Source organism: Hyla sarda, unplaced genomic scaffold, assembly GCF_029499605.1.
Source record: "Hyla sarda isolate aHylSar1 unplaced genomic scaffold, aHylSar1.hap1 scaffold_871, whole genome shotgun sequence".
Classification (NCBI taxonomy): Eukaryota; Metazoa; Chordata; class Amphibia; order Anura; family Hylidae; genus Hyla; species Hyla sarda.
The window spans coordinates 78,945-105,335 of record NW_026610899.1 but is presented as its reverse complement, the minus strand read 5'-3'; the positions used below and the strand labels follow the sequence as shown (position 1 = coordinate 105,335).

General features: G+C 52.0%; 1 protein-coding gene across 5 annotated transcripts in view; it reads left to right on the top strand.

Moving 5' to 3' along the window:
• The window catches only part of LOC130348165 (mothers against decapentaplegic homolog 6-like), a 48,407-nt gene extending 22,743 nt beyond the window's left edge, over positions 1 to 25,664 (top strand). For 3 of the 5 annotated variants that reach the window (XM_056554711.1, XM_056554709.1, XM_056554710.1), the window contains exons 2-4: positions 12,567 to 13,042; positions 24,071 to 24,178; positions 25,060 to 25,664. In XM_056554711.1, coding sequence (XP_056410686.1) covers positions 12,622 to 13,042; positions 24,071 to 24,178; positions 25,060 to 25,613 — 1,083 coding nt within the window. In that variant the 5' untranslated portion in view covers positions 12,567 to 12,621 and the 3' untranslated portion in view covers positions 25,614 to 25,664. Of the gene's footprint in view, positions 1 to 11,515; positions 11,697 to 12,566; positions 13,043 to 24,070; positions 24,179 to 25,059 lie in introns of those variants that run through there. The other 2 variants (XM_056554712.1, XM_056554713.1) reach the window with 2 other exon arrangements.
• Positions 25,665 to 26,391: the final 727 nt, after the last annotated feature.

The following is a 26,391-nucleotide window of genomic DNA, read 5'->3' as shown; positions in this document are numbered from 1 at the left end:
ATCCCGACCTGGGCAGTCCCTGAGCGCCAGAGGCCTCTGGAAGTGGGTCAACAGAACCCGTTTGTCAAGGGAACGCCTTGACTGGGTCCTGATCTCCCACACTCCCAGACCCCACCGACGTAACGCCTTCAGAGTCGGGGTAGCGTAAGCCGGAAGATATCCATGTGGTGTACGGAGGTCCTTCACTTGCCCTCCTGTCTCCCATTCCTGGAAGAAAGGCCGAAACCACTCCCTGCAGGAGAATACCCACGGAGGAGCCCTCTCTTTCCAGAGGTTTGCGATGTTGGCTTTCAAGAAGGTGTTCGTTAAGAACACCACAGGGTTTACCATAGATAAACCCCCTAGTCTCCTCGTGCGGTACGTAACCTCCCTCTTGACTAGGTTCAACCTGTTCCCCCATAACAGTTGGAAAAACAGGCTGTAGATCCTAGTGTAGTAAGCCTCTGGCAAGATACATACGCTGCCCAGATAGATAAACAAGGGGAGCAGGTACGATTTGATCAGGTGTACCCTTTCCCTGAGGGTCATAGACCAACCCTTCCACTGGTCCACCTTCTGAGTGGCATCCTGGAGCTTACCGTCCCAGTTTTTGGTGGGATAATCATCCTGGCCGAATGTGATGCCCAAAACTTTTGCTGACTCTTGGAGCCCTGGAAGGGTGTCCGGGAGATCAAACGTGGGATCTCCCCCTCCCAGCCAGAGACTTTCACACTTATCCCGATTGATCTTGGACCCGGATGCCTCCGAGTAACGATCCACCTCCGACATCACCACCTCGACCTCCACCCTCGAGGAGACGAAAATGGTGACATCATCAGCGTACGCCACCACTCTCTGGGCGACATCCAGCTCCGCCAGACTCATCCCGACTCCCGCTAACGGCCCACAATCTACCCTCCGGACGAAGGGATCGATTGCGAACACATATAACAGCGGGCTCAAAGGACAACCCTGACGGACTCCGGACCCCACTTCAAAAGAGCGGCCAGACCAACCGTTCACCAGTGGGAAACTCTCTGCCCCTGCATATATGGTGACAAGCCAATTCACAAAAGTACTCGGTAAGCCATATCTCAGGAGGACGGACCAGAGGTACTCGTGGTTCACCCGATCAAATGCTTTGGCCTGATCCAGGGACAACAAGTACCCCTTCCAGAGACCCGCACTACTCCGCTCCACTGCCTCCCTGACACTGAGGACAGCACTTAAGGTGCTTCGGCCCGGAACAGAGCAGTGCTGGGCCCCCGAAAGGAGCCGGGGTGCAAACTTCACCAACCGATTAAACAGTATCTTGGCCAGAAGCTTCCTGTCCGTATTGAGAAGAGCTATGGGTCTCCAATTCTCAATCCGGCTAGGATCTTTACCCTTTGAGAGAAGAATCAGGGCCGACCTCCTCATTGACTTTGGCAGAGTGCCCGAGGAGAGACACTCATTAAATACCTCAGTCAAGAGGGGAGCTAAAGACTCCTTAAAGGTCCTGTACCACTCGGATGTTAAGCCATCCGGACCTGGAGACTTCTTAGGGGCAAGCCCCTCGATCGCCAGTCTCACTTCCTCTTCCCTGATTTCTTCTGCCAAAACATCAAGAGAGGGGTCTACCCCTGGCTCAGGAATGGTTTCAGCCAGGAAAGCCGACATCTTGTCCCGATCTAGATCCTTCCTCCCCAAGAGGTGTGAGTAGAAGGATCTGACAACCTCCAGGATCCCTGATCTGGACCGATTCAGAGATCCCGTACTATCGATCAGTCCTGAAATGACTTTACTACTCACTGACATCTTACAGTTTCTGTAAGGGTCGGGCGAGCGGTACTTCCCGAAATCCCTCTCAAAAACCAAAGATGCGTGCCTATCGTACTGACACCTCATCAGCAAGGATTTCACTGTGGAGATATCCTCTCGGCTACCTCCAGTCGAGACGAGAAGCTCGAGTTTCCTCCTCAGACCCTGATACAGGCGATACCTGTTCAGGGACCTGAGGCTCGAGAGCTGGCGGAAGAACCCCGCAACCCGCTTCTTGAATATCTCCCACCACTCTGACTTACTACTACAAAGGCCCAGTAAAGGTACCTGACTCTGAAGAAAATCCTCAAAGGACTGTCTTATCTCCGCTTCCTCCAGGAGGGACGAATTCAGCTTCCAATAACCTTTACCCATCCGGGGGGTCTCTGAAACATTCAAGGAAAACAAAATCATACAGTGATCGGAGAACTCCACCTCAATCACGGACACTGCGGAAGAGACGGCTTCCTCCTTTAAATAAAACCTGTCTATCCTAGACCTGCAGCTACCTCGATGATAGGTGAAACCCGCGTGGCCTGAGGGGCTCCGGATGTGGGCGTCCTCTAGGCGAGCTTCCCTAACTATGCTATTGAGGGCTGTACTGTCATAAGCCAGCGGACCATTGGAGCCTCTCCTATCTTGGGACCTCGTGACAGTATTGAAGTCCCCTCCAAAGATCACTTGCCGACTTGTAAAAAGGAAGGGCTTGATCCTCATAAAGAGGCTTTTACGGTCCCACTTTGTTTGTGGGGCGTAGATGTTAATGAGCCGGAGCTCTTGCCCCTTCATGAGGACATCTAAGATCAGGCACCTCCCCATTTCCAACTCGATAACCCGTCTGCATTCAACAGGAGCGGTAAAAAGGACCGCCACCCCACTATATGGCTCAGCCGCAAGAGACCAGTGGGAGGGGCCGCGCCTCCACTCTCTCCTGGCTTTTACCAGGGAGGCTAGATCTGACAACCTGGTCTCTTGCAGATACAAAATGTCGGCTTCAACTCGGCCGAGAAAATCAAAGGCTGCAAATCTAGCCATATCAGACTTAATGCTGGCACAGTTAATGGATGCCAGCGTCAATGGGGTGAGTGCCGCCATCCTGAGTGATCGAGTTGGATGGCCTATCCCCTTTACCTCTTACCCTTCTTCTTCCCCCCTTCCCCATCAGAAGAAGACCCCCTTTCCTTCTTTTTAGACCTCTTTAGGGATGCTGACATATCCATCCCACGATCCTCATCTCCTGACCCAGGGGCCACCTGCCCTCCCAAGGAAGTTACCTCAGAAGGAACAGGCTCAGCACCTCCCGGAGGTTCCTCCGCCTCTGAACAAAGACTCTCAGCCTCCCCCTCCAAAGAAAGGGAAGAGTCCTTGCCAAGGGCCCGATACCTATTGGATAGAACGATCAGAGGGGGGTTGGTCAGGCTTTTCCCAGGCACTTGGCCTGCAACACCGGAGGAGGAAGATGATGCCCTGAGTACCCTCTGGCCCTGCCTCCTTCTGCCGCACTTTTGTTTTTCCTTTTGCCCTTTCCCATCTTCCTCATCCAAACTTTCATATTGAGAGGAACTTGAGGAAATGGCCCTATTTGCCTCCTCTTTACGAAGTTTCCTTATCTCTTCACCTAACTCGGCGTCCCCAAGAGCCTCAGCTGTCTTCTCTGAGCCAGCGTCGGGAGCAGGATCCCGGACTACACCTTCTACCAGGGAACTTTCAAGATCCCTGCTCCTTCTGCGCCTCTCCTCCCTCCTAAGCTTAGAGGGGCTCTTGTTCTTAACTTTCTTCATTGGCTCTAGTGCCCCTTCTCCTCTGCTGGTCCCCACCCCAGATGAGGCAACCTCACTGCTCTCCCCATCCCGGGTGGTCACAGCATTGGAGAATGAGCGGGGACACCGGCTAAATGGGTGACCAAGGTCACCACACAGGTTACAGCGAATCTGGCCACAGGTTGCAGCCAGATGACCCTCCGCACCGCACAATGCGCACATCTGCTTAGTGCAGTTTGCGCTAAAGTGTGTGGGATCACCACACTTGTGGCACAGCTTCGGCTGTCCCTGGTAAAAGACTTGGATCCTATCGCGGCCGAGAAAGGCGGCTGATGGAATGTGTGCGACAGTGTTACCTGAACGGCGGAGGCGGACGGAAAACGTCCAGGCTCCAGACCAAATGCCATGTTCATCCAGATTTTTCTTGGGGACGTCCGTCACCTCCCCATACCTGCTCAGCCAGGTCATTATGTCATAGCAAGAAAGAGACTCGTTACGTGTCAGAACGGTCACTTTCTTGACAAAACTCTGGCGGGATACCGCCTTCACAGCGAAATCCTGCCAGACAGGCTCGTTCTTCACCAGTGCGTGATTAGACCAAAAGAGCTCAAGCCCTTCTGGCTTCACAAAACTGATGTCGAACTCAGAGGTACTGAAGGGGTGGATCAGAGCAAAGATGTCATTAGCCCTGAATCCCATCTGGAAAAGAAGCTCCACAACTTTTGCCCTAGAAGGGCATGCATCACCGCCTCTCCATACCAGACGGGCCACATTCCTCCGGCCACGCTCCTGCCCGCTTGTTGGAAGGGACCAGACCACCTCCCCATTATGCTCTCGGAATGCCCCAAGTCCATGTCTTTCTATCCAAAAAGACAAGTCGACCTCCCGGTCCTCTACCTGGAGCGTTCTATCCCCTCTCCTTAAAGCCTCCAGGAGGCGCTGTTGCAAGTTACCTTCCCCTGGATTAAGAGATGAGGATCCCCTGGGACCCCCAGCAGCGACATTAGCATAACTCCTTATTGGAGCAGTCGCTACCGGGGGGGCAGCCGGACCGACACCACTCCCCCCAGAAACAACAGTAGAGGCAGTAACATTATACATAACACTTGTGCCTGTCTCCTCCTGCCTAGCTGCACTGGACTGGCCGGGATATAATCTTGCTGGCTTTATGATGCCGGGCTTTACACTTGCATCATTGGCTTCATTGGGCACACTCAACCTTGCAGCAGTCTTCCCTTTAGAAATATCGGAAGAAGCTGCTTTGTCGCATACTTTGCCCTCGGCCTCCGCCAATACCTCGGCTTCAATTTCTTTAACTGCTACTAACATTGCATGGGTTGTATCATGTCCATGTTCCTGTGGTACCAGTCCTCCACCGCCAGCTCCACCCACAGCAGCCCCACCACAGCGCCACAACTCAAAAGAGCCAGACACCGCTGACTGGGCCGCCGAGAATGGCGCTCCGGTTCCAGACACCTGGACACTCCCCCCTTTGCCTGCAGAGGAGTGCCCTGCAGTGCCAGACCTGTTCTGGGAGCTGCCCTCTCCCTTGTCTTTATAATTGCCCGGCCGCCCGAGCTCCATACCAACCTCTGCCACCTGGACACTCCCCCCCTCACCTGCAGAGGAGTGCCCCGCAACGCCAATATCCCCTAACTGGGGACATGCTACCTTGTCCGCAACACTGTCCGGCCCCTTGGCCGTATCTTTGCAGGTGCTGGCCCCGCTACTATGACAAGCGAGGTCAGCGCTTTCCCCCATCTTTACTTTATTATCCCAGGTGTTCTGGCCCCGCTCCACATTTGCAGAAGGGGGGACAGGCAGATTACCAGGGTCTGCACCCTGAACTGACTTTGCAGCCGGCCCAGGGTGCACAAAAGGAACATAAATCAAGCTTACTTGCTCAGATGTTTTTTTCTGCCTTTTCTTCTTCTTTTTTATTATTTGTTCCTCTCCAAGGTCGTCGCCAAAACTAAAATTATCCAAATGCATGGGGGACTCCATCTTTACAATTTGTGCCAGCAGGGCGCCACCACAACCCTCCTCCTCCTCGCCAGCACTCTCGCCCGATGAAGGTGGTAATGCCACTTGTCCTGCAGGTAGACTTGCTTGGGACATGTTCACACCCTGCATTGGCTGCGGCTTGGCTTCCACAGCTTCCCCACTTGCCAGCACCTTAGCCTCTTCAGCCTCCATTTCTTGGACCTCATCCTCACTACTGCTCTCATCTGCTGAACAATCACCCCCAATCTCCTCTTCTTTGACTGGGGATTTCATCCTGGAGGAGCGATCCTCATTAAGAAGTTTCTCCCTAAATAAATCGCTCCCCTCCAGGACAGCCATTCTCCTCAGCTCAGTCTCCTCCAGCTCCAGCCTCAAGGACTTAACCCTTGCAGAGTACTCTGGTTTCTTCCGCTTGGTAGTTGTGCTCACCTGATACTTTGCAAACTTTAGCTCCTCTCTCAGCTCCCTCAGCTTCTTCCCAAGGAGTTCGTACTCACCAATCTTGGCAGCAAGTCTGGAGCTGTATGTCGCCATAGACTCCTTGGGTTTTCTCTGGCCCCACTGCTCCACAACCTGGCTCTTGGAGGAGCTCTTCTGTGCTGCAGAGACCTTCTTTAAACTTGTCTTGCTTGCAGGCTTTTCTTCCTGGCTGAGAGCCTTGCGGCTTCCAACCATTGCTGGAGGGACAGAATCCACATCGCTGCGGACCCTGCCAGATCTTCTAACCCCTCCAGCCGGGGCACTGGCTGGTAGCTTTCCCTCTACACCCCTCGCCAGCCTGGACCGAGGAGTGGAGGTCAGGGGATTCATGCTGATGGCTCCCCCAGGAATCTGCCACCTTCCTGGGAAAGCAGGTGGAAAAATCAGCCTCTCTCCTCTGGAAGTCTGGAGTCTCAGGAGCTCAGCAACAGACACACCTAGCGACCACACCCTCCAGAGCTGTACTCACTATTCTGCTGGTGAGGTCACTGTGTACATACATTACATTACTTATCCTGTACTGATCCTGAGTTATATCTTGTATTATACTCCAGAGCTGTACTCACTATTCTGCTGGTGAGATCACTGTGTACATACATTACATTACTTATCCTGTACTGATCCTGAGTTATATCTTGTATTATACTCCAGAGCTGTACTCACTATTCTGCTGGTGAGATCACTGTGTACATACGTTACATTACTTATCCTGTACTGATCCTGAGTTATATCCTGTATTATACTCCAGAGCTGTACTCACTATTCTGCTGGTGAGGTCACTGTGTACATACATTACTTATCCTGTACTGATCCTGAGTTATATCCTGTATTATACTCCAGAGCTGTACTCACTATTCTGCTGGTGAGATCACTGTGTACATACATTACATTACTTATCCTGTACTGATCCTGAGTTATATCTTGTATTATACTCCAGAGCTGTACTCACTATTCTGCTGGTGGGGTCACTGTGTACATACATTACATTACTTATCCTGTACTGATCCTGAGTTATATCTTGTTTTATACTCCAGAGCTGTACTCACTATTCTGCTGGTGGGGTCACTGTGTACATACATAGCGATCCTGTAGTTCTGGAATATTCTCTAGTGATGTCCTCTGTATTCAATGTACACATCACCCAGTGCACACACACACATAGATATATACAATATATAGAGGAGTTGTTCGGTGCCCCCTGGTGGCCGGAGGAGTATGAAGTGTCCTGTATTGTCTCCTCTGTGGTGCAGGGTGATGGGAGTCTGACACACTGTGATCATGTGAGGGGGAGATTTATCAAAACCTGTGAAGAGGAAAAGTTATCCAGTTGCCCATAGCAACCAATCAGATCGCTTCTTTCATTTTGCAGAGGCCTTGTAAAAATGAAAGAAGTGATCTGATTGGTTGCTATGGAAAACTGGGCAACTATTCCTCAGTGTGTCTAGAGAGTGTCTGATGAGTATCTGGTGAGTGTCTGATGAGTGTCTGATGAGTATCTGGTGAGTGTCTGATGAGTATCTGGTGAGTGTCTGATGAGTATCTGGTGAGTGTCTGATGAGTGTCTGATGAGTGTCTGATGAGTATCTGGTGAGTGTCTGATGAGTATCTGGTGAGTGTCTGATGAGTATCTGGTGAGTGTCTGATGAGTGTCTGGTGAGTGTCTGATGAGTGTCTGGTGAGTGTCTGATGAGTGTCTGGTGAGTGTCTGATGAGTATCTGGTGAGTGTCTGATGAGTATCTGATGAGTATCTGGTGAGTGTCTGATGAGTGTCTGGTGAGTGTCTGATGAGTATCTGGTGAGTGTCTGATGAGTATCTGGTGAGTGTCTGATGAGTATCTGGTGAGTGTCTGATGAGTATCTGGTGAGTGTCTGCTGAGAGTCTGGTTAGTATCTGGTGAGTGTCTGATGAGTATCTGGTGAGTGTCTGATGAGTGTCTGGTGAGTGTCTGATGAGTATCTGGTGAGTGTCTGATGAGTATCTGGTGAGTGTCTGATGAGTATCTGGTGAGTGTCTGATGAGTATCTGGTGAGTGTCTGCTGAGAGTCTGGTTAGTATCTGGTGAGTGTCTGATGAGTATCTGGTGAGTGTCTGATGAGTGTCTGGTGAGTGTCTGATGAGTGTCTGATGAGTGTCTGATGAGTATCTGGTGAGTGTCTGATGAGTATCTGGTGAGTGTCTGATGAGTATCTGGTGAGAGTCTGATGAGTATTGTTACGCCGAGCGCTCCGGGTCCCTGCCCCTCCCCGGAGCGCTCGTGGCGTCTCTCTCTGCAGCGCCCCGGTCAGACCCGCTGACCGGGAGCGCTGCACTGACATTGCTGGCGGGGATGTGATTCACATAGCGGGACGGGCCCGCTCGCGAATCGCATCCCAAGTCACTTACCCGTCCCGGTCCCCGGCTGTCATGTTCGGGCGCGCGCAGCTCCGCTCTCTAGGGCGCTCTCTAAGATTTAAAGGGCCAGTGCACCAGTGATTGGTGCCTGGCCCAATCAGCCTAATTAGCTTCCACCTGCTCCCTGGCTATATTACCTCACTTCCCCTGCACTCCCTTGCCGGATCTTGTTGCCTTGTGCCAGTGAAAGCGTTTAGTGTTGTCCAAAGCCTGTGTTGCAGATCTTCTGCTATCCACATTGACTACGAACCTTGCCGCTTGCCCTGACCTTCTGCTACGTCTGACCTTGCCTCTGCCTAGTCCTTCTGTCCCACGCCTTCTCAGCAGTCAGCGAGGTTGAGCCGTTGCCGGTGGATACGACCTGGTTGCTACCGCCGCAGCAAGACCATCCCGCTTTGCGGCGGGCTCTGGTGAAAACCAGTAGCAACCCTAGAACCGGTCCACGCCAATCCCTCGCTGAGGCTGGGTTCACACTACGTTTTGTCCCATACGGGAGCGCATACGGCAGGGGGGAGCTAAAAGCTCGCGCTCCCGTATGTGACCGTATGCGCTCCCGTATGTCATTCATTTCAATGAGCCGACCGGAGTGAAACGTTCGGTCCGGTCGGCTCATTTTTGCGCCGTATGCGCTTTTACAACCGGACCTCAAACCGTGGTCAACCACGGTTTTAGGTCCGGTTGTAAAAGCGCATACGGCGCAAAAATGAGCCGACCGGACCGAACGTTTCACTCCGGTCGGCTCATTGAAATAAATTACATACGGGAGCGCATACGGTCACATACGGGAGCGCAAGCTTTTAGCTCCCCCCTGCCGTATGCGCTCCCGTATGGGACAAAACGTAGTGTGAACCCAGCCTGACACAGAGGATCCACATTCAGCCTGCCGAATCCTAACAGTAGATCCGGCCATGGATCCCGCTGAGGTGCCGCTGCCAAGTCTCGCTGACCTACCCACGGTGGTCGCCCAACAATCGCAGCAAATTTCCCAACAAGGACAGCAGCTGTCACAGTTGACCGCCATGTTACAGCAACTTCTGCCACTGCTACAGCAGCAACCATCTCCTCCGCCAGCTCCTGCACCTCCTCCGCAGCGAGTGGCCGCTCCTAGCCTCCGCTTGTCCCTGCCGGACAAATTTGATGGGGGCTCTAGACTCTGCCGTGGCTTCTTGTCTCAATGTTCCCTACATATGGAGATGTTGTCGGACCAATTTCCTACAGAACGGTCTAAGGTGGCGTTCGTAGTGAGTCTTCTATCTGGAAAGGCCTTGTCTTGGGCCACACCGCTCTGGGACCGCAATGATCCTACCACAGTCCAGTCCTTCTTCGCTGAAGTCCGTAGTGTCTTCGAGGAACCAGCCCGAGCTTCTTCTGCTGAGACTGCCCTGCTGAACCTGGTCCAGGGTAATTATTCAGTAGGCGAGTACACCATCCAATTTCGTACTCTCGCTTCCGAATTATCTTGGAATAACGAGGCTCTCTGCGCGACCTTTAAAAAAGGCCTATCCAGTAACATCAAGGATGTCCTGGCCGCACGAGAGATTCCTGCCAACCTGCATGAACTTATCCATTTGGCCACCCGCATTGACATGCGTTTTTCTGAAAGACACCAGGAGCTCCGCCAGGAAAAAGACCTTGATCTCTGGGCACCTCTCTCACAGTATCCTTTGCAATCTACCCCTGTGCCTCCCGCCGAGGAGGCTATGCAAGTGGATCGGTCTCGCCTGACCCATGAAGAGAGGACTCGCCGTAGGGACAAAAATTTATGTCTGTACTGCGCTAGTACCGAACACTTCTTGGTGGATTGCCCTATTCGCCCTCCACGTCTGGGAAATGCACGCACGCACCCAGCTCACGTGGGAGTGGCGTCTCTTGGTGTGAAGTCTGCTTCTCCACGTCTCACGGTGCCCGTGCGGATTTCTCCTTCTGCCAACTCCTCCTTCTCAGCCGCGGCCTTCTTGGACTCTGGTTCTTCTGGAAATTTTATTCTGGCCTCTTTGGTGAATAAGTTCTGCATCCCGGTGACCCGTCTCGTCAAGCCGCTCTACATTTCTTCGGTCAACGGAGTGAAGTTGGATTGCACTGTGCGTTACCGTACAGAGCCCTTGCCTATGAGCATTGGACTGCATCACGAGAAAATTGAATTTTTCGTCCTTCCCAACTGCACCTCTGAAGTCCTCCTCGGTCTGCCTTGGCTCCAGCATCATTCTCCCACCCTTGACTGGACCACCGCGGAGATCAAGAATTGGGGTTCTGCTTGCCGCAAGAAATGCCTCACGTCTGCTCCCAGTCCCGTCTGTCGGGCCTCAGTGTCTCCTCCTGTGCCTGGTCTCCCCAAGGCCTATCAGGACTGTGCCGTGCCTCCTCATAGCCCCCGTCCTGGTGACACTCTGCCCCGTGACAAGCTTCACCCTCTGCCCCCCCTCCCCATTCTTACTTCTTCTGAACTACCTGCTGCTGGTATAGCTACCCAGGACTTCTTTTTTCAGAAAGAGACTCAAGAGGCGTCCCCGATGTTCTCGTCTCTTTTGAAGGGACAAGGAGACAAAAAGAGGGGGAGACCTAAGGGGGGGGGGGTACTGTTACGCCGAGCGCTCCGGGTCCATGCTCCTCCCCGGAGCGCACGCGGCGTCTCTCTCTCTGCAGCGCCCCGGTCAGACCAGCTGACCGGGAGCGCTGCACTGACATTGCCGGCGGGGATGCGATTCGCATAACGGTACGCGCCCGCTTGCGAATCGCATCCCAAGTCACTTACCCGTCCCGGTCCCCGGCTGTCATGTTCTGGCGTGCGCGGCTCCGCTCTCTAGGGCGCGCGCGCCAGCTCTCTAAGATTTAAAGGGCCAGTGCACCAGTGATTGGTGCCTGGCCCAATCAACTTCCACCTGCTCCCTGTCCATATTACCTCACTTCCCCTGCACTTCCTTGCCAGATCTTGTTGCCTTGTGCCAGTGAAAGCGTTTAGTGTTGTCCAAAGCCAGTGTACCTGACCTCCTGCTATCCTCATTGACTACGAACCTTGCCGCCTGCCCTGACCTTCTGCTACGTCTGACCTTGCCTCTGCCTAGTCCTTCTGTCCCACGCCTTCTCAGCAGTCAGCGAGGTTGAGCCGTTGCCGGTGGATACGACCTGGTTGCTACCGCCGCAGCAAGACCATCCCGCTTTGCGGCGGGCTCTGGTGAAAACCAGTAGCAACCCTAGAACCGGTCCACCGACATGGTCCACGCCAATCCCTCGCTGACACAGAGGATCCACATCCAGCTAGCCGAATCCTAACAAGTATCTGGTGAGAGTCTGATGAGTATGTGGTGAGTGTCTGGTGAGAGTCTGATGAGTATCTGGTGAGTGTCTGATGAGTATCTGGTGAGTGTCTGGTGAGTGTCTGGTGAGATTCTGGTGAGTGTCTGATGAGTGTCTGATGAGTATCTGGTGAGTGTCTGATGAGTATCTGGTGAGTGTCTGATGAGTATGTGGTGAGTGTCTGATGAGTATGTGGTGAGAGTCTGCTGAGAGTCTGGTCAGTGTCTGGTGAGTGTCTGATGAGTGTCTAGCGAGAATCTGGTCAGTGTCTGGCGCAGGTCTAGTGCGTGTCTGGTGAGAGTCTGGCGAATGTCTTTTCAGTGTCTGGCAAGAGTCTGATGAGTGTCTGGTGAGTGTCTGGTGAGAGTCTGGTCAGTTTCTGGTGAGAGTCTGGCGAATGTCTGGTCAGTGTCTGGCGAGAGTCTGGTCAGTTTCTGGTGAGAGTCTGCTGAGTGTCTGGTAAGAGTCTGCTGAGAGTCTGGTCAGTGTCTGATGCGTGTCTGATGCGTGTCTGATGCGTGTCTGATGCGTGTCTGATGAGTGTCTGATGCGTGTCTGATGAGTGTCTGATGAGTGTCTAGCGAGAGTCTGGCCAGTGTCTGGCGCAGGTCTAGTGCGTGTCTGGCGAATGTCTTGTCAGTGTCTGGCGCAGGTCTAGTGCTTGTCTGGCGAATGTCTTGTCAGTGTCTGGCAAGAGTCTGATGAGTGTCTGGTGAGAGTCTGGTCAGTTTCTGCTGAGTGTCTGGTTAGAGTCTGGTCAGTTTCTGGTGAGAGTCTGATGAATGTCTGCTCAGTAGTGATCAGTTGAGGATTGGGCCGGGTTCACACTCACGCGGTTTCCTCTAATTTCTGACAGGTTCCCCTGGCCCGTGTTCTGTGCGTGGGTTCTGCAGAACGATCGCCTCCATCTTATGTTCCGTTCTCGGCGCTCTCTTTTGGTGAGGCAGCTTTGGAAGCAGCGCTGCATAACATCAAACCGGGGTCAGGGGGAAGGGGCGCCCCCCAACCCCGAGGACCTCCACAATGCCTTGCGCCCAGCGGTCCATCAGCTATTCAAGAAGCTAAAGGATGAGCACCTATGGCAGCTGTCGGAGGCGGTGAAGAGCCGGGGCCGCTGGGACTGCGGCTGCATATGGCTGCCCTGGGAGGTGCGTGCAGGGAAACAGGTGCTGCCCCCTCAGGTTCTCCTCTGCCGGCTGTACCGATGGCCGGACCTCCGCACCAACGCCGAGCTAAAGAGCCTGAGCCACTGCCAGAACTTCTGGAGAAGAAGCGGAGAGGGCACCACCATCTGCTGCAACCCCTACCACCTCAGCCGGCTGGCAGCACCAGGTACCGGAGGGAAATGGGAATTGGGAGGATATCGAGGAAAGGGGGGCAGAAACAGAGGGGTGGAGAATATTAGAGGAGATCATGGAGGATAACAGGGAGGAGAGGAGGATATCAGGAGATCATGGAGGATAACAGGGAGGAGAGGAGGATATCAGGAGATCATGGAGGATAACAGGGAGGGGTGGAGGATATCAGGAGATCATGGAGGATAACAGGGAGGAGAGGAGGATATCAGGAGATCATGGAGGATAACAGGGAGGAGAGGAGAATATCAGAGGAGATCATGGAGGATAACAGGGAGGGGAGGAGGATATCAGGAGATCATGGAGGATAACAGGGAGGAGAGGAGAATATTAGAGGAGATCATGGAGGATAACAGGGAGGAGAGGAGGATATCAGGAGATCATGGAGGATAACAGGGAGGGGAGGAGGATATCAGGAGATCATGGAGGATAACAGGGAGGAGAGGAGGATATCAGGAGATCATGGAGGATAACAGGGAGGGGAGGAGGATATCAGGAGATCATGGAGGATAACAGGGAGGGGAGGAGGATATCAGGAGTTCATGGAGGATAACAGGGAGGGGAGGAGGATATCAGGAGATCATGGAGGATAACAGGGAGGAGAGGAGGATATCAGGAGATCATGGAGGATAACAGGGAGGGGAGGAGGATATCAGGAGATCATGGAGGATAACAGGGAGGGGAGGAGGATATTGGGAGAGATCATGGAGGATAACAGGGAGGAGAGGAGGATATCAGGAGATCATGGAGTATAACAGGGAGGGGTGGAGGATATTGGGAGAGATCATGGAGGATAACAGGGAGGAGAGGAGGATATCAGGAGATCATGGAGGATAACAGGGAGGGGAGGAGGATATCAGGAGATCATGGAGGATAACAGGGAGGAGAGGAGAATATCAGGAGATCATGGAGGATAACAGGGAGGGGAGGAGGATATCAGGAGATCATGGAGGATAACAGGGAGGGGAGGGGAGGATATCAGGAGATCATGGAGGATAACAGGGAGGAGAGGAGGATATCAGGAGATCATGGAGGATAACAGGGAGGGGAGGAGGATATCAGAGGAGATCATGGAGGATAACAGGGAGGGGAGGAGGATATCAGAGGAGATCATGGAGGATAACAGGGAGGAGAGGAGGATATCAGGAGATCATGGAGGATAACAGGGAGGGGAGGGGAGGATATCAGGAGATCATGGAGGATAACAGGGAGGGGAGGAGGATATCAGGAGATCATGGAGGATAACAGGGAGGAGAGGAGGATATCAGGAGATCATGGAGGATAACAGGGAGGGGAGGGGAGGATATCAGGAGATCATGGAGGATAACAGGGAGGGGAGGAGGATATCAGGAGATCATGGAGGATAACAGGGAGGGGAGGAGGATATCAGGAGATCATGGAGGATAACAGGGAGGAGAGGAGGATATCAGGAGATCATGGAGGATAACAGGGAGGAGAGGAGGATATCAGGAGATCATGGAGGATAACAGGGAGGAGAGGAGAATATTAGAGGAGATCATGGAGGATAACAGGGAGGAGAGGAGGATATCAGGAGATCATGGAGGATAACAGGGAGGAGAGGAGAATATTAGAGGAGATCATGGAGGATAACAGGGAGGAGAGGAGGATATCAGGATATCATGGAGGATAACAGGGAGGGGAGGAGAATATCAGAGGAGATCATGGAGGATAACAGGGAGGGGAGGAGGATATCAGGAGATCATGGAGTATAACAGGGAGGGGTGGAGGATATTGGGAGAGATCATGGAGGATAACAGGGAGGAGAGGAGGATATCAGGAGATCATGGAGGATAACAGGGAGGGGAGGAGGATATCAGGAGATCATGGAGGATAACAGGGAGGGGAGGGGAGGATATCAGGAGATCATGGAGGATAACAGGGAGGGGAGGAGGATATCAGGAGATCATGGAGGATAACAGGGAGGGGAGGAGGATATCAGGAGATCATGGAGGATAACAGGGAGGAGAGGAGGATATCAGGAGATCATGGAGGATAACAGGGAGGAGAGGAGGATATCAGGAGATCATGGAGGATAACAGGGAGGAGAGGAGAATATTAGAGGAGATCATGGAGGATAACAGGGAGGAGAGGAGGATATCAGGAGATCATGGAGGATAACAGGGAGGAGAGGAGAATATTAGAGGAGATCATGGAGGATAACAGGGAGGAGAGGAGGATATCAGGATATCATGGAGGATAACAGGGAGGGGAGGAGAATATCAGAGGAGATCATGGAGGATAACAGGGAGGGGAGGAGGATATCAGGAGATCATGGAGGATAACAGGGAGGGGAGGAGGATATCAGGAGATCATGGAGGATAACAGGGAGGAGAGGAGGATATCAGGAGATCATGGAGGATAACAGGGAGGAGAGGAGGATATCAGAGGAGATCATGGAGGATAACAGGGAGGGGAGGAGGATATCAGGAGATCATGGAGGATAACAGGGAGGAGAGGAGAATATCAGAGGAGATCATGGAGGATAACAGGGAGGAGAGGAGGATATCAGGAGATCATGGAGGATAACAGGGAGGGGAGGAGGATATCAGGAGATCATGGAGGATAACAGGGAGGAGAGGAGGATATCAGGAGATCATGGAGGATAACAGGGAGGAGAGGAGGATATCAGGAGATCATGGAGGATAACAGGGAGGAGAGGAGGATATCAGGAGATCATGGAGGATAACAGGGAGGAGAGGAGAATATTAGAGGAGATCATGGAGGATAACAGGGAGGAGAGGAGGATATCAGGAGATCATGGAGGATAACAGGGAGGAGAGGAGAATATCAGGAGATCATGGAGTATAACAGGGAGGGGTGGAGGATATTGGGAGAGATCATGGAGGATAACAGGGAGGGTAGAGGATATCAGGAGATCATGGAGGATAACAGGGAGGGGAGGAGGATATCAGGAGATCATGGAGGATAACAGGGAGGGGAGGAGGATATCAGGAGATCATGGAGGATAACAGGGAGGGGGAGGGGGATATCAGGAGATCATGGAGGATAACAGGGAGGGGAGGAGGATATTGGGAGATCATGGAGGATAACAGGGAGGAGAGGAGGATATCAGGAGATCATGGAGGATAACAGGGAGGGGAGGAGGATATCAGAGGAGATCATGGAGGATAACAGGGAGGGGAGGAGGATATCAGGAGATCATGGAGGATAACAGGGAGGGGAGGAGGATATCAGGAGATCATGGAGGATAACAGGGAGGGGAGGAGGATATCAGGAGATCATGGAGGATAACAGGGAGGGGAGGAGGATATCAGAGGAGATCATGGAGGATAACAGGGAGGGGAGGAGAATATCAGGAGATCATGGAGGATAACAGGGAGGGGAGGAGAATATCAGGAGATCATGGAGGATAACAGGGAGGAGAGGAGGATATCAGAGGAGATCATGGAGGATAACAGGGAGGAGAGGAGGATATCAGGAGATCATGGAGGATAACAGGGAGGGGAGGAGGATATCAGAGGAGATCATGGAGGATAACAGGGAGGAGAGGAGGATATCAGGAGATCATGGAGGATAACAGGGAGGAGAGGAGAATATCAGGAGATCATGGAGGATAACAGGGAGGGGAGGAGGATATCAGGAGATCATGGAGGATAACAGGGAGGAGAGGAGAATATCAGGAGATCATGGAGGATAACAGGGAGGGGAGGAGGATATCAGGAGATAATGGAGGATAACAGGGAGGGGAGGAGGATATCAGAGGAGATCATGGAGGATAACAGGGAGGGGAGGAGGATATCAGGAGATAATGGAGGATAACAGGGAGGAGAGGAGGATATCAGGAGATCATGGAGGATAACAGGGAGGGGAGGAGGATATCAGGAGATCATGGAGTATAACAGGGAGGGGTGGAGGATATCAGGAGATCATGGAGGATAACAGGGAGGGGAGGAGGATATCAGGAGATCATGGAGGATAACAGGGAGGGGAGGAGGATATCAGGAGATCATGGAGGATAACAGGGAGGAGAGGAGGATATCAGGAGATCATGGAGGATAACAGGGAGGGGAGGAGGATATCAGGAGATCATGGAGGATAACAGGGAGGAGAGGAGAATATTAGAGGAGATCATGGAGGATAACAGGGAGGAGAGGAGGATATCAGGAGATTATGGAGGATAACAGGGAGGAGAGGAGGATATCAGGAGATCATGGAGGATAACAGGGAGGGGAGGAGGATATCAGAGGAGATCATGGAGGATAACAGGGAGGAGAGGAGGATATCAGGAGATCATGGAGGATAACAGGGAGGAGAGGAGGATATCAGGAGATCATGGAGGATAACAGGGAGGAGAGGAGGATATCAGGAGATCATGGAGGATAACAGGGAGGGGAGGAGGATATCAGGAGATCATGGAGGATAACAGGGAGGGGAGGAGGATATCAGGAGATCATGGAGGATAACAGGGAGGGGAGGAGGATATCAGAGGAGATCATGGAGGATAACAGGGAGGGGAGGAGGATATCAGAGGAGATCATGGAGGATAACAGGGAGGAGAGGAGGATATCAGGAGATCATGGAGGATAACAGGGAGGAGAGGAGGATATCAGGAGATTATGGAGGATAACAGGGAGGGGTGGAGGATATCAGAAGATAATGGAGGATAACAGGGAGGGGAGGAGGATATCAGAAGATAATGGAGGATAACAGGGAGGAGAGGAGGATAGCAGGAGATCATGGAGGATAACAGGGAGGAGAGGAGGATATCAGGAGATCATGGAGGATAACAGGGAGGAGAGGAGGATATCAGGAGATCATGGAGGATAACAGGGAGGGGAGGAGGATATCAGAGGAGATCATGGAGGATAACAGGGAGGGGAGGAGGATATCAGGAGATCATGGAGGATAACAGGGAGGAGAGGAGGATATCAGGAGATCATGGAGGATAACAGGGAGGAGAGGAGGATATCAGGAGATCATGGAGGATAACAGGGAGGAGAGGAGGATATCAGGAGATCATGGAGGATAACAGGGAGGAGAGGAGGATATCAGGAGATCATGGAGGATAACAGGGAGGGGAGGAGGATATCAGAGGAGATAATGGAGGATAACAGGGAGGGGAGGAGGATATCAGGAGATCATGGAGGATAACAGGGAGGGGAGGAGGATATCAGAGGAGATCATGGAGGATAACAGGGAGGGGAGGAGGATATCAGGAGATCATGGAGGATAACAGGGAGGGGAGGAGGATATCAGGAGATCATGGAGGATAACAGGGAGGGGAGGAGGATATCAGAGGAGATCATGGAGGATAACAGGGAGGAGAGGAGGATATCAGGAGATCATGGAGGATAACAGGGAGGGGAGGAGGATATCAGGAGATCATGGAGGATAACAGGGAGGGGAGGAGGATATCAGGAGATAATGGATGATAACAGGGAGGGGAGGAGGATATCAGAGGAGATCATGGAGGATAACAGGGAGGAGAGGAGGATATCAGGAGATCATGGAGGATAACAGGGAGGGGAGGAGGATATCAGGAGATAATGGAGGATAACAGGGAGGAGAGGAGGATATCAGGAGATAATGGAGGATAAAGGGGAGGGGAGGAGGATATCAGGAGATCATGGAGGATAACAGGGAGGGGAGGAGGATATAAGAGGAGATCATGGAGGATAACAGGGAGGGGAGGAGGATATAAGAGGAGATCATGGAGGATAACAGGGAGGAGAGGAGAATATCAGAGGAGATCATGGAGGATAACAGGGAGGGGAGGAGGATATCAGGAGATCATGGAGGATAACAGGGAGGGGAGGAGGATATCAGGAGTTAATGGAGGATAACAGGGAGGGGAGGAGGATATCAGGAGATCATGGAGGATAACAGGGAGGAGAGGAGGATATCAGGAGATCATGGAGGATAACAGGGAGGGGAGGAGGATATTGGGAGATCATGGAGGATAACAGGGAGGAGAGGAGGATATCAGGAGATCATGGAGGATAACAGGGAGGGGAGGAGGATATCAGGAGATCATGGAGGATAACAGGGAGGGGAGGAGGATATTGGGAGATCATGGAGGATAACAGGGAGGAGAGGAGGATATAAGAGGAGATCATGGAGGATAACAGGGAGGGGAGGAGGATATCAGGAGAGATCATGGAGGATAACAGGGAGGGGAGGAGGATATCAGAGGAGATCATGGAGGATAACAGGGAGGGGAGGAGGATATCAGAGGAGATAATGGAGGATAACAGGGAGGGGAGGAGGATATCAGGAGATCATGGAGGATAACAGGGAGGGGAGGAGGATATCAGGAGATCATGGAGGATAACAGGGAGGAGAGGAGGATATCAGGAGATCATGGAGGATAACAGGGAGGGGAGGAGGATATTGGGAGATCATGGAGGATAACAGGGAGGAGAGGAGGATATCAGGAGATCATGGAGGATAACAGGGAGGGGAGGAGGATATCAGAGGAGATCATGGAGGATAACAGGGAGGGGAGGAGGATATCAGGAGATCATGGAGGATAACAGGGAGGGGAGGAGGATATCAGGAGATCATGGAGGATAACAGGGAGGGGAGGAGGATATCAGGAGATCATGGAGGATAACAGGGAGGGGAGGAGAATATCAGGAGATCATGGAGGATAACAGGGAGGAGAGGAGGATATCAGAGGAGATCATGGAGGATAACAGGGAGGAGAGGAGGATATCAGGAGATCATGGAGGATAACAGGGAGGAGAGGAGAATATCAGGAGATCATGGAGGATAACAGGGAGGGGAGGAGGATATCAGAGGAGATCATGGAGGATAACAGGGAGGGGAGGAGGATATCAGGAGATCATGGAGGATAACAGGGAGGAGAGGAGAATATCAGGAGATCATGGAGGATAACAGGGAGGGGAGGAGGATATCAGGAGATAATGGAGGATAACAGGGAGGGGAGGAGGATATCAGAGGAGATCATGGAGGATAACAGGGAGGGGAGGAGGATATCAGGAGATAATGGAGGATAACAGGGAGGAGAGGAGGATATCAGGAGATCATGGAGGATAACAGGGAGGGGAGGAGGATATCAGGAGATCATGGAGTATAACAGGGAGGGGTGGAGGATATCAGGAGATCATGGAGGATAACAGGGAGGGGAGGAGGATATCAGGAGATCATGGAGGATAACAGGGAGGAGAGGAGGATATCAGGAGATCATGGAGGATAACAGGGAGGGGAGGAGGATATCAGGAGATCATGGAGGATAACAGGGAGGAGAGGAGGATATCAGGAGATCATGGAGGATAACAGGGAGGAGAGGAGGATATCAGGAGATCATGGAGGATAACAGGGAGGGGAGGAGGATATCAGGAGATCATGGAGGATAACAGGGAGGGGAGGAGGATATCAGGAGATCATGGAGGATAACAGGGAGGGGAGGAGGATATCAGAGGAGATCATGGAGGATAACAGGGAGGGGAGGAGGATATCAGAGGAGATCATGGAGGATAACAGGGAGGAGAGGAGGATATCAGGAGATCATGGAGGATAACAGGGAGGAGAGGAGGATATCAGGAGATTATGGAGGATAACAGGGAGGGGTGGAGGATATCAGAAGATAATGGAGGATAACAGGGAGGGGAGGAGGATATCAGAAGATAATGGAGGATAACAGGGAGGAGAGGAGGATAGCAGGAGATCATGGAGGATAACAGGGAGGAGAGGAGGATATCAGGAGATCATGGAGGATAACAGGGAGGAGAGGAGGATATCAGGAGATCATGGAGGATAACAGGGAGGGGAGGAGGATATCAGGAGATCATGGAGGATAACAGGGAGGGGAGGAGGATATCAGAGGAGATCATGGAGGATAACAGGGAGGGGAGGAGGATATCAGGAGATCATGGAGGATAACAGGGAGGAGAGGAGGATATCAGGAGATCATGGAGGATAACAGGGAGGAGAGGAGGATATCAGGAGATCATGGAGGATAACAGGGAGGAGAGGAGGATATCAGGAGATCATGGAGGATAACAGGGAGGAGAGGAGGATATCAGGAGATCATGGAGGATAACAGGGAGGGGAGGAGGATATCAGAGGAGATAATGGAGGATAACAGGGAGGGGAGGAGGATATCAGGAGATCATGGAGGATAACAGGGAGGGGAGGAGGATATCAGAGGAGATCATGGAGGATAACAGGGAGGGGAGGAGGATATCAGGAGATCATGGAGGATAACAGGGAGGGGAGGAGGATATCAGGAGATCATGGAGGATAACAGGGAGGGGAGGAGGATATCAGAGGAGATCATGGAGGATAACAGGGAGGAGAGGAGGATATCAGGAGATCATGGAGGATAACAGGGAGGGGAGGAGGATATCAGGAGATCATGGAGGATAACAGGGAGGGGAGGAGGATATCAGGAGATAATGGAGGATAACAGGGAGGGGAGGAGGATATCAGAGGAGATCATGGAGGATAACAGGGAGGAGAGGAGGATATCAGGAGATCATGGAGGATAACAGGGAGGGGAGGAGGATATCAGGAGATAATGGAGGATAACAGGGAGGAGAGGAGGATATCAGGAGATAATGGAGGATAAAGGGGAGGGGAGGAGGATATCAGGAGATCATGGAGGATAACAGGGAGGGGAGGAGGATATAAGAGGAGATCATGGAGGATAACAGGGAGGGGAGGAGGATATAAGAGGAGATCATGGAGGATAACAGGGAGGAGAGGAGAATATCAGAGGAGATCATGGAGGATAACAGGGAGGGGAGGAGGATATCAGGAGATCATGGAGGATAACAGGGAGGGGAGGAGGATATCAGGAGTTAATGGAGGATAACAGGGAGGGGAGGAGGATATCAGGAGATCATGGAGGATAACAGGGAGGAGAGGAGGATATCAGGAGATCATGGAGGATAACAGGGAGGGGAGGAGGATATTGGGAGATCATGGAGGATAACAGGGAGGAGAGGAGGATATCAGGAGATCATGGAGGATAACAGGGAGGGGAGGAGGATATCAGGAGATCATGGAAGATAACAGGGAGGGGAGGAGGATATTGGGAGATCATGGAGGATAACAGGGAGGAGAGGAGGATATCAGGAGATCATGGAGGATAACAGGGAGGGGAGGAGGATATCAGAGGAGATCATGGAGGATAACAGGGAGGGGAGGAGGATATCAGGAGATCATGGAGGATAACAGGGAGGGGAGGAGGATATCAGAGGAGATAATGGAGGATAACAGGGAGGGGAGGAGGATATCAGGAGATCATGGAGGATAACAGGGAGGGGAGGAGGATATCAGGAGATCATGGAGGATAACAGGGAGGAGAGGAGGATATCAGGAGATCATGGAGGATAACAGGGAGGGGAGGAAGATATAAGAGGAGATCATGGAGGATAACAGGGAGGGGTGGAGGATATCAGGAGATCATGGAGGATAACAGGGAGGGGAGGAGGATATCAGAGGAGATCATGGAGGATAACAGGGAGGGGAGGAGGATATCAGAGGAGATCATGGAGGATAACAGGGAGGAGAGGAGGATATCAGGAGATCATGGAGTATAACAGGGAGGGGAGGAGGATATAAGAGGAGATCATGGAGGATAACAGGGAGGGGAGGAGGATATCAGGAGATCATGGAGGATAACAGGGAGGAGAGGAGAATATCAGGAGATAATGGAGGATAACAGGGAGGAGAGGAGGATAGCAGGAGATCATGGAGGATAACAGGGAGGGGAGGAGGATATCAGGAGATCATGGAGGATAACATGGAGAGGTGGAGGAGGATATCAGGAGATCATGGAGGATAACAGGGAGGGGAGGAGAATATCAGGAGATAATGGAGGATAACAGGGAGGGGAGGAGGATATCAGGAGATCATGGAGGATAACAGGGAGGGGAGGAGGATATCAGGAGATCATGGAGGATAACATGGAGAGGTGGAGGAGGATATCAGGAGATCATGGAGGATAACAGGGAGGGGAGGAGAATATCAGGAGATAATGGAGGATAACAGGGAGGGGAGGAGGATATCAGGAGATCATGGAGGATAACAGGGAGGGGAGGAGGATATCAGGAGATCATGGAGGATAACAGGGAGGGGAGGAAGATATAAGAGGAGACCATGGAGGATAACAGGGAGGGGAGGAGGATATGAGAGGAGATCATGGAGGATAACAGGGAGGAGAGGAGGATATCAGGAGATCATGGAGGATAACAGGGAGGAGAGGAAGATATAAGAGGAGATCATGGAGGATAACAGGGAGGAGAGGAGGATATAAGAGGAGATCATGGAGGATAACAGGGAGGGGAGGAGGATATCAGGAGATCATGGAGGATAACAGGGAGGGGAGGAGGATATCAGGAGATCATGGAGGATAACAGGGAGGGGAGGAGGATATCAGGAGATCATGGAGGATAACAGGGAGGAGAGGAGGATATCAGAGGAGATCATGGAGGATAACAGGGAGGGGAGGAGGATATAAGAGGAGATCATGGAGGATAACAGGGAGGAGAGGAGGATATCAGAGGAGATCATGGAGGATAACAGGGAGGGGAGGAGGATATAAGAGGAGATCATGGAGGATAACAGGGAGGAGAGGAGGATATCAGGAGATCATGGAGGATAACAGGGAGGGGAGGAGGATATCAGGAGATCATGGAGGATAACAGGGAGGGGAGGAGGATATCAGGAGATCATGGAGGATAACAGGGAGGGGAGGAGGATATAAGAGGAGATCATGGAGGATAACAGGGAGGAGAGGAGGATATCAGAGGAGATCATGGAGGATAACAGGGAGGGGAGGAGGATATCAGGAGATCATGGAGGATAACAGGGAGGGGAGGAGGATATCAGGAGATCATGGAGGATAACAGGGAGGGGTGGAGGATATTGGGAGAGATCATGGAGGATAACAGGGAGGGGAGGAGGATATTGGGAGAGATCATGGAGGTTAACTGGACAAATTATCGGGGGCCGTTTAAAAAAAAATATTTTTATTTCTTTTACTATGAACTAGAAGTCGCCATCTCCTTCGGCTCTAAGGTGAAATCCTGCCGCACCGTCCTGTCCAGAGTGCCGCTCACTGAGGAGGAATCCGACTTCTATAATGTGCGCGGATTACAAGGTGAGGACAGGGGGTTGGGGTCAGCACACATTGTTTTTGGAGGTCAGCACACATTGGTTTTGGGAGTCAGTACACATTGTTTTTGGAGGTCAGCACACATTGGTTTTGGAGGTCAGCACACACTGGTTTTGGAGGTCAGCACACACTGGTTTTGGAGGTCAGCACACATTGGTTTTGGAGGTCAGCACACATTGGTTTTGGAGGTCAGTACACATTGGTTTTGGAGGTCAGCACACATTGGTTTTGGAGGTCAGCACACACTGGTTTTGGAGGTCAGCACACATTGGTTTTGGAGGTCAGCACACATTGGTTTTGGAGGTCAGTACACATTGGTTTTGGAGGTCAGCACACATTGGTTTTGGGGGTTAGTACACATTGATTTTGGGGGTCAGTACACATTGGTTTTGGGGGTCAGTACACATTGGTTTTGGGGGTCAGTACACATTGGTTTTGGGGGTCAGTACACTTTGGTTTTGGGGTCAGTACACATTGGTTTGGGGGTGAGTACACTTTTGTTTTGGGGGTCATCTATATTGGTTTTGGGGTCAGTACACACTGGTTTTGGAGGTCAGCACACATTGGTTTTGGGGGTTAGTACACATTGATTTTGGGGGTCAGTACACATTGGTTTTGGGGGTCAGTACACATTGGTTTTGGGGGTCAGTACACATTGGTTTTGGGGGTCAGTACACATTGGTTTTGGGGGTCAGTACACTTTGGTTTTTGGGTCAGTACACATTGGTTTGGGGGTCAGTACACTTTTGTTTTGGGGGTCATCTATATTGGTTTTGGGGTCAGTACACATTGGGGGTCAGCACACACTGGTTTTGGGGGTCAGCTCTGCTACAATGAGGTTCTTACGTCTCTTTTTGTCATTGCAGACACCACTCTGTCCAGGGGCTCCATCCAGGACGGGCACTGGTGTAAGCTGGCGTACTGGGAGCACCGCACACGTGTGGGGCGCCTCTACAGCGTCACCGAACCCTCCGTCGACATCTTCCATGATCTGCCCAAGGCCAGTGGATTTTGCCTGGGGTTCTTGGGCTCTGGGCCCAGCAATGAGATAGTGAGACGCACCCGGAAGAAGATCGGCCAGGGCCTGGTCCTGAGCAATGAGCAAGGAGATGTGTGGGTGTATAACCGCAGCGAACACCCCATCTTCATCAACTCGCCCACCCTGGCCACTGCCCCCGCCCGCGGGCAACCTGTGCATAAGGTTCTGCCCGGATTCTCCATCAAGGTCTTCGATGCTGAACAAGCAGCTCATTTATTGGGGTGTTATGACCTGGGGGACGGGCCCTGTGACCCCCACAGTGTGCGCATCAGCTTTGCCAAAGGTTGGGGTGCCTACTATTCCCGTCAATTCATTACATCCTGCCCCTGCTGGCTGGAGATCCTGCTGAGCACCCCAGATATTGTCTGTGCCCCCTACTGAATAGAAACATTCTTTATCACTGCCCACGTGATGTCCTCATACTGAGCCCCAGGCGTCTCCAGAACAAGCTCCATCATCAGGAGATGGGATCCATCTCCAGAACAAGCTCCATCATCAGGAGAAGGGATCCATCTCCAGAACAAGCTCCATCATCAGGAGAAGGGATCCATCTCGAGAACAAGCTCCATCATCAGGAGAAGGGATCCATCTATAGAACAAGCTCAGTCATCAGGAGAAGGGATCCATTTCCAGAACAAGCTCCATCATCAGGAGAAGGGATCCATCTATAGAACAAGCTCTATCATCAGGAGAAGGGATCCATTTACAGAACAAGCTCCATCATCAGGAGAAGGGATCAATCTACAGAACAAGCTCCATCATCAGGAGAAGGGATCCATCTCCAGAACAAGCTCCATCATCAGGAGAAGGGATCCATCTATAGAACAAGCTCAGTCATCAGGAGAAGGGATCCATCTCCAGAACAAGCTCCATCATCAGGAGAAGGGATCCATCTATAGAACAAGCTCAGTCATCAGGAGAAGGGATCCATTTCCAGAACAAGCTCCATCATCAGGAGAAGGGATCCATCTCCAGAACAAGCTCCATCATCAGGAGAAGGGATCCATCTCCAGAACCCGCTCCATCATCAGGAGAAGGGACCCATCTCCAGAACAAGCTCTATCTTCAGGAGAAGGGATCCATTTACAGAACAAGCTCCATCATCAGGAGAAGGGATCAATCTACAGAACCAGCTCCATCATCAGGAGAAGGGATCCAT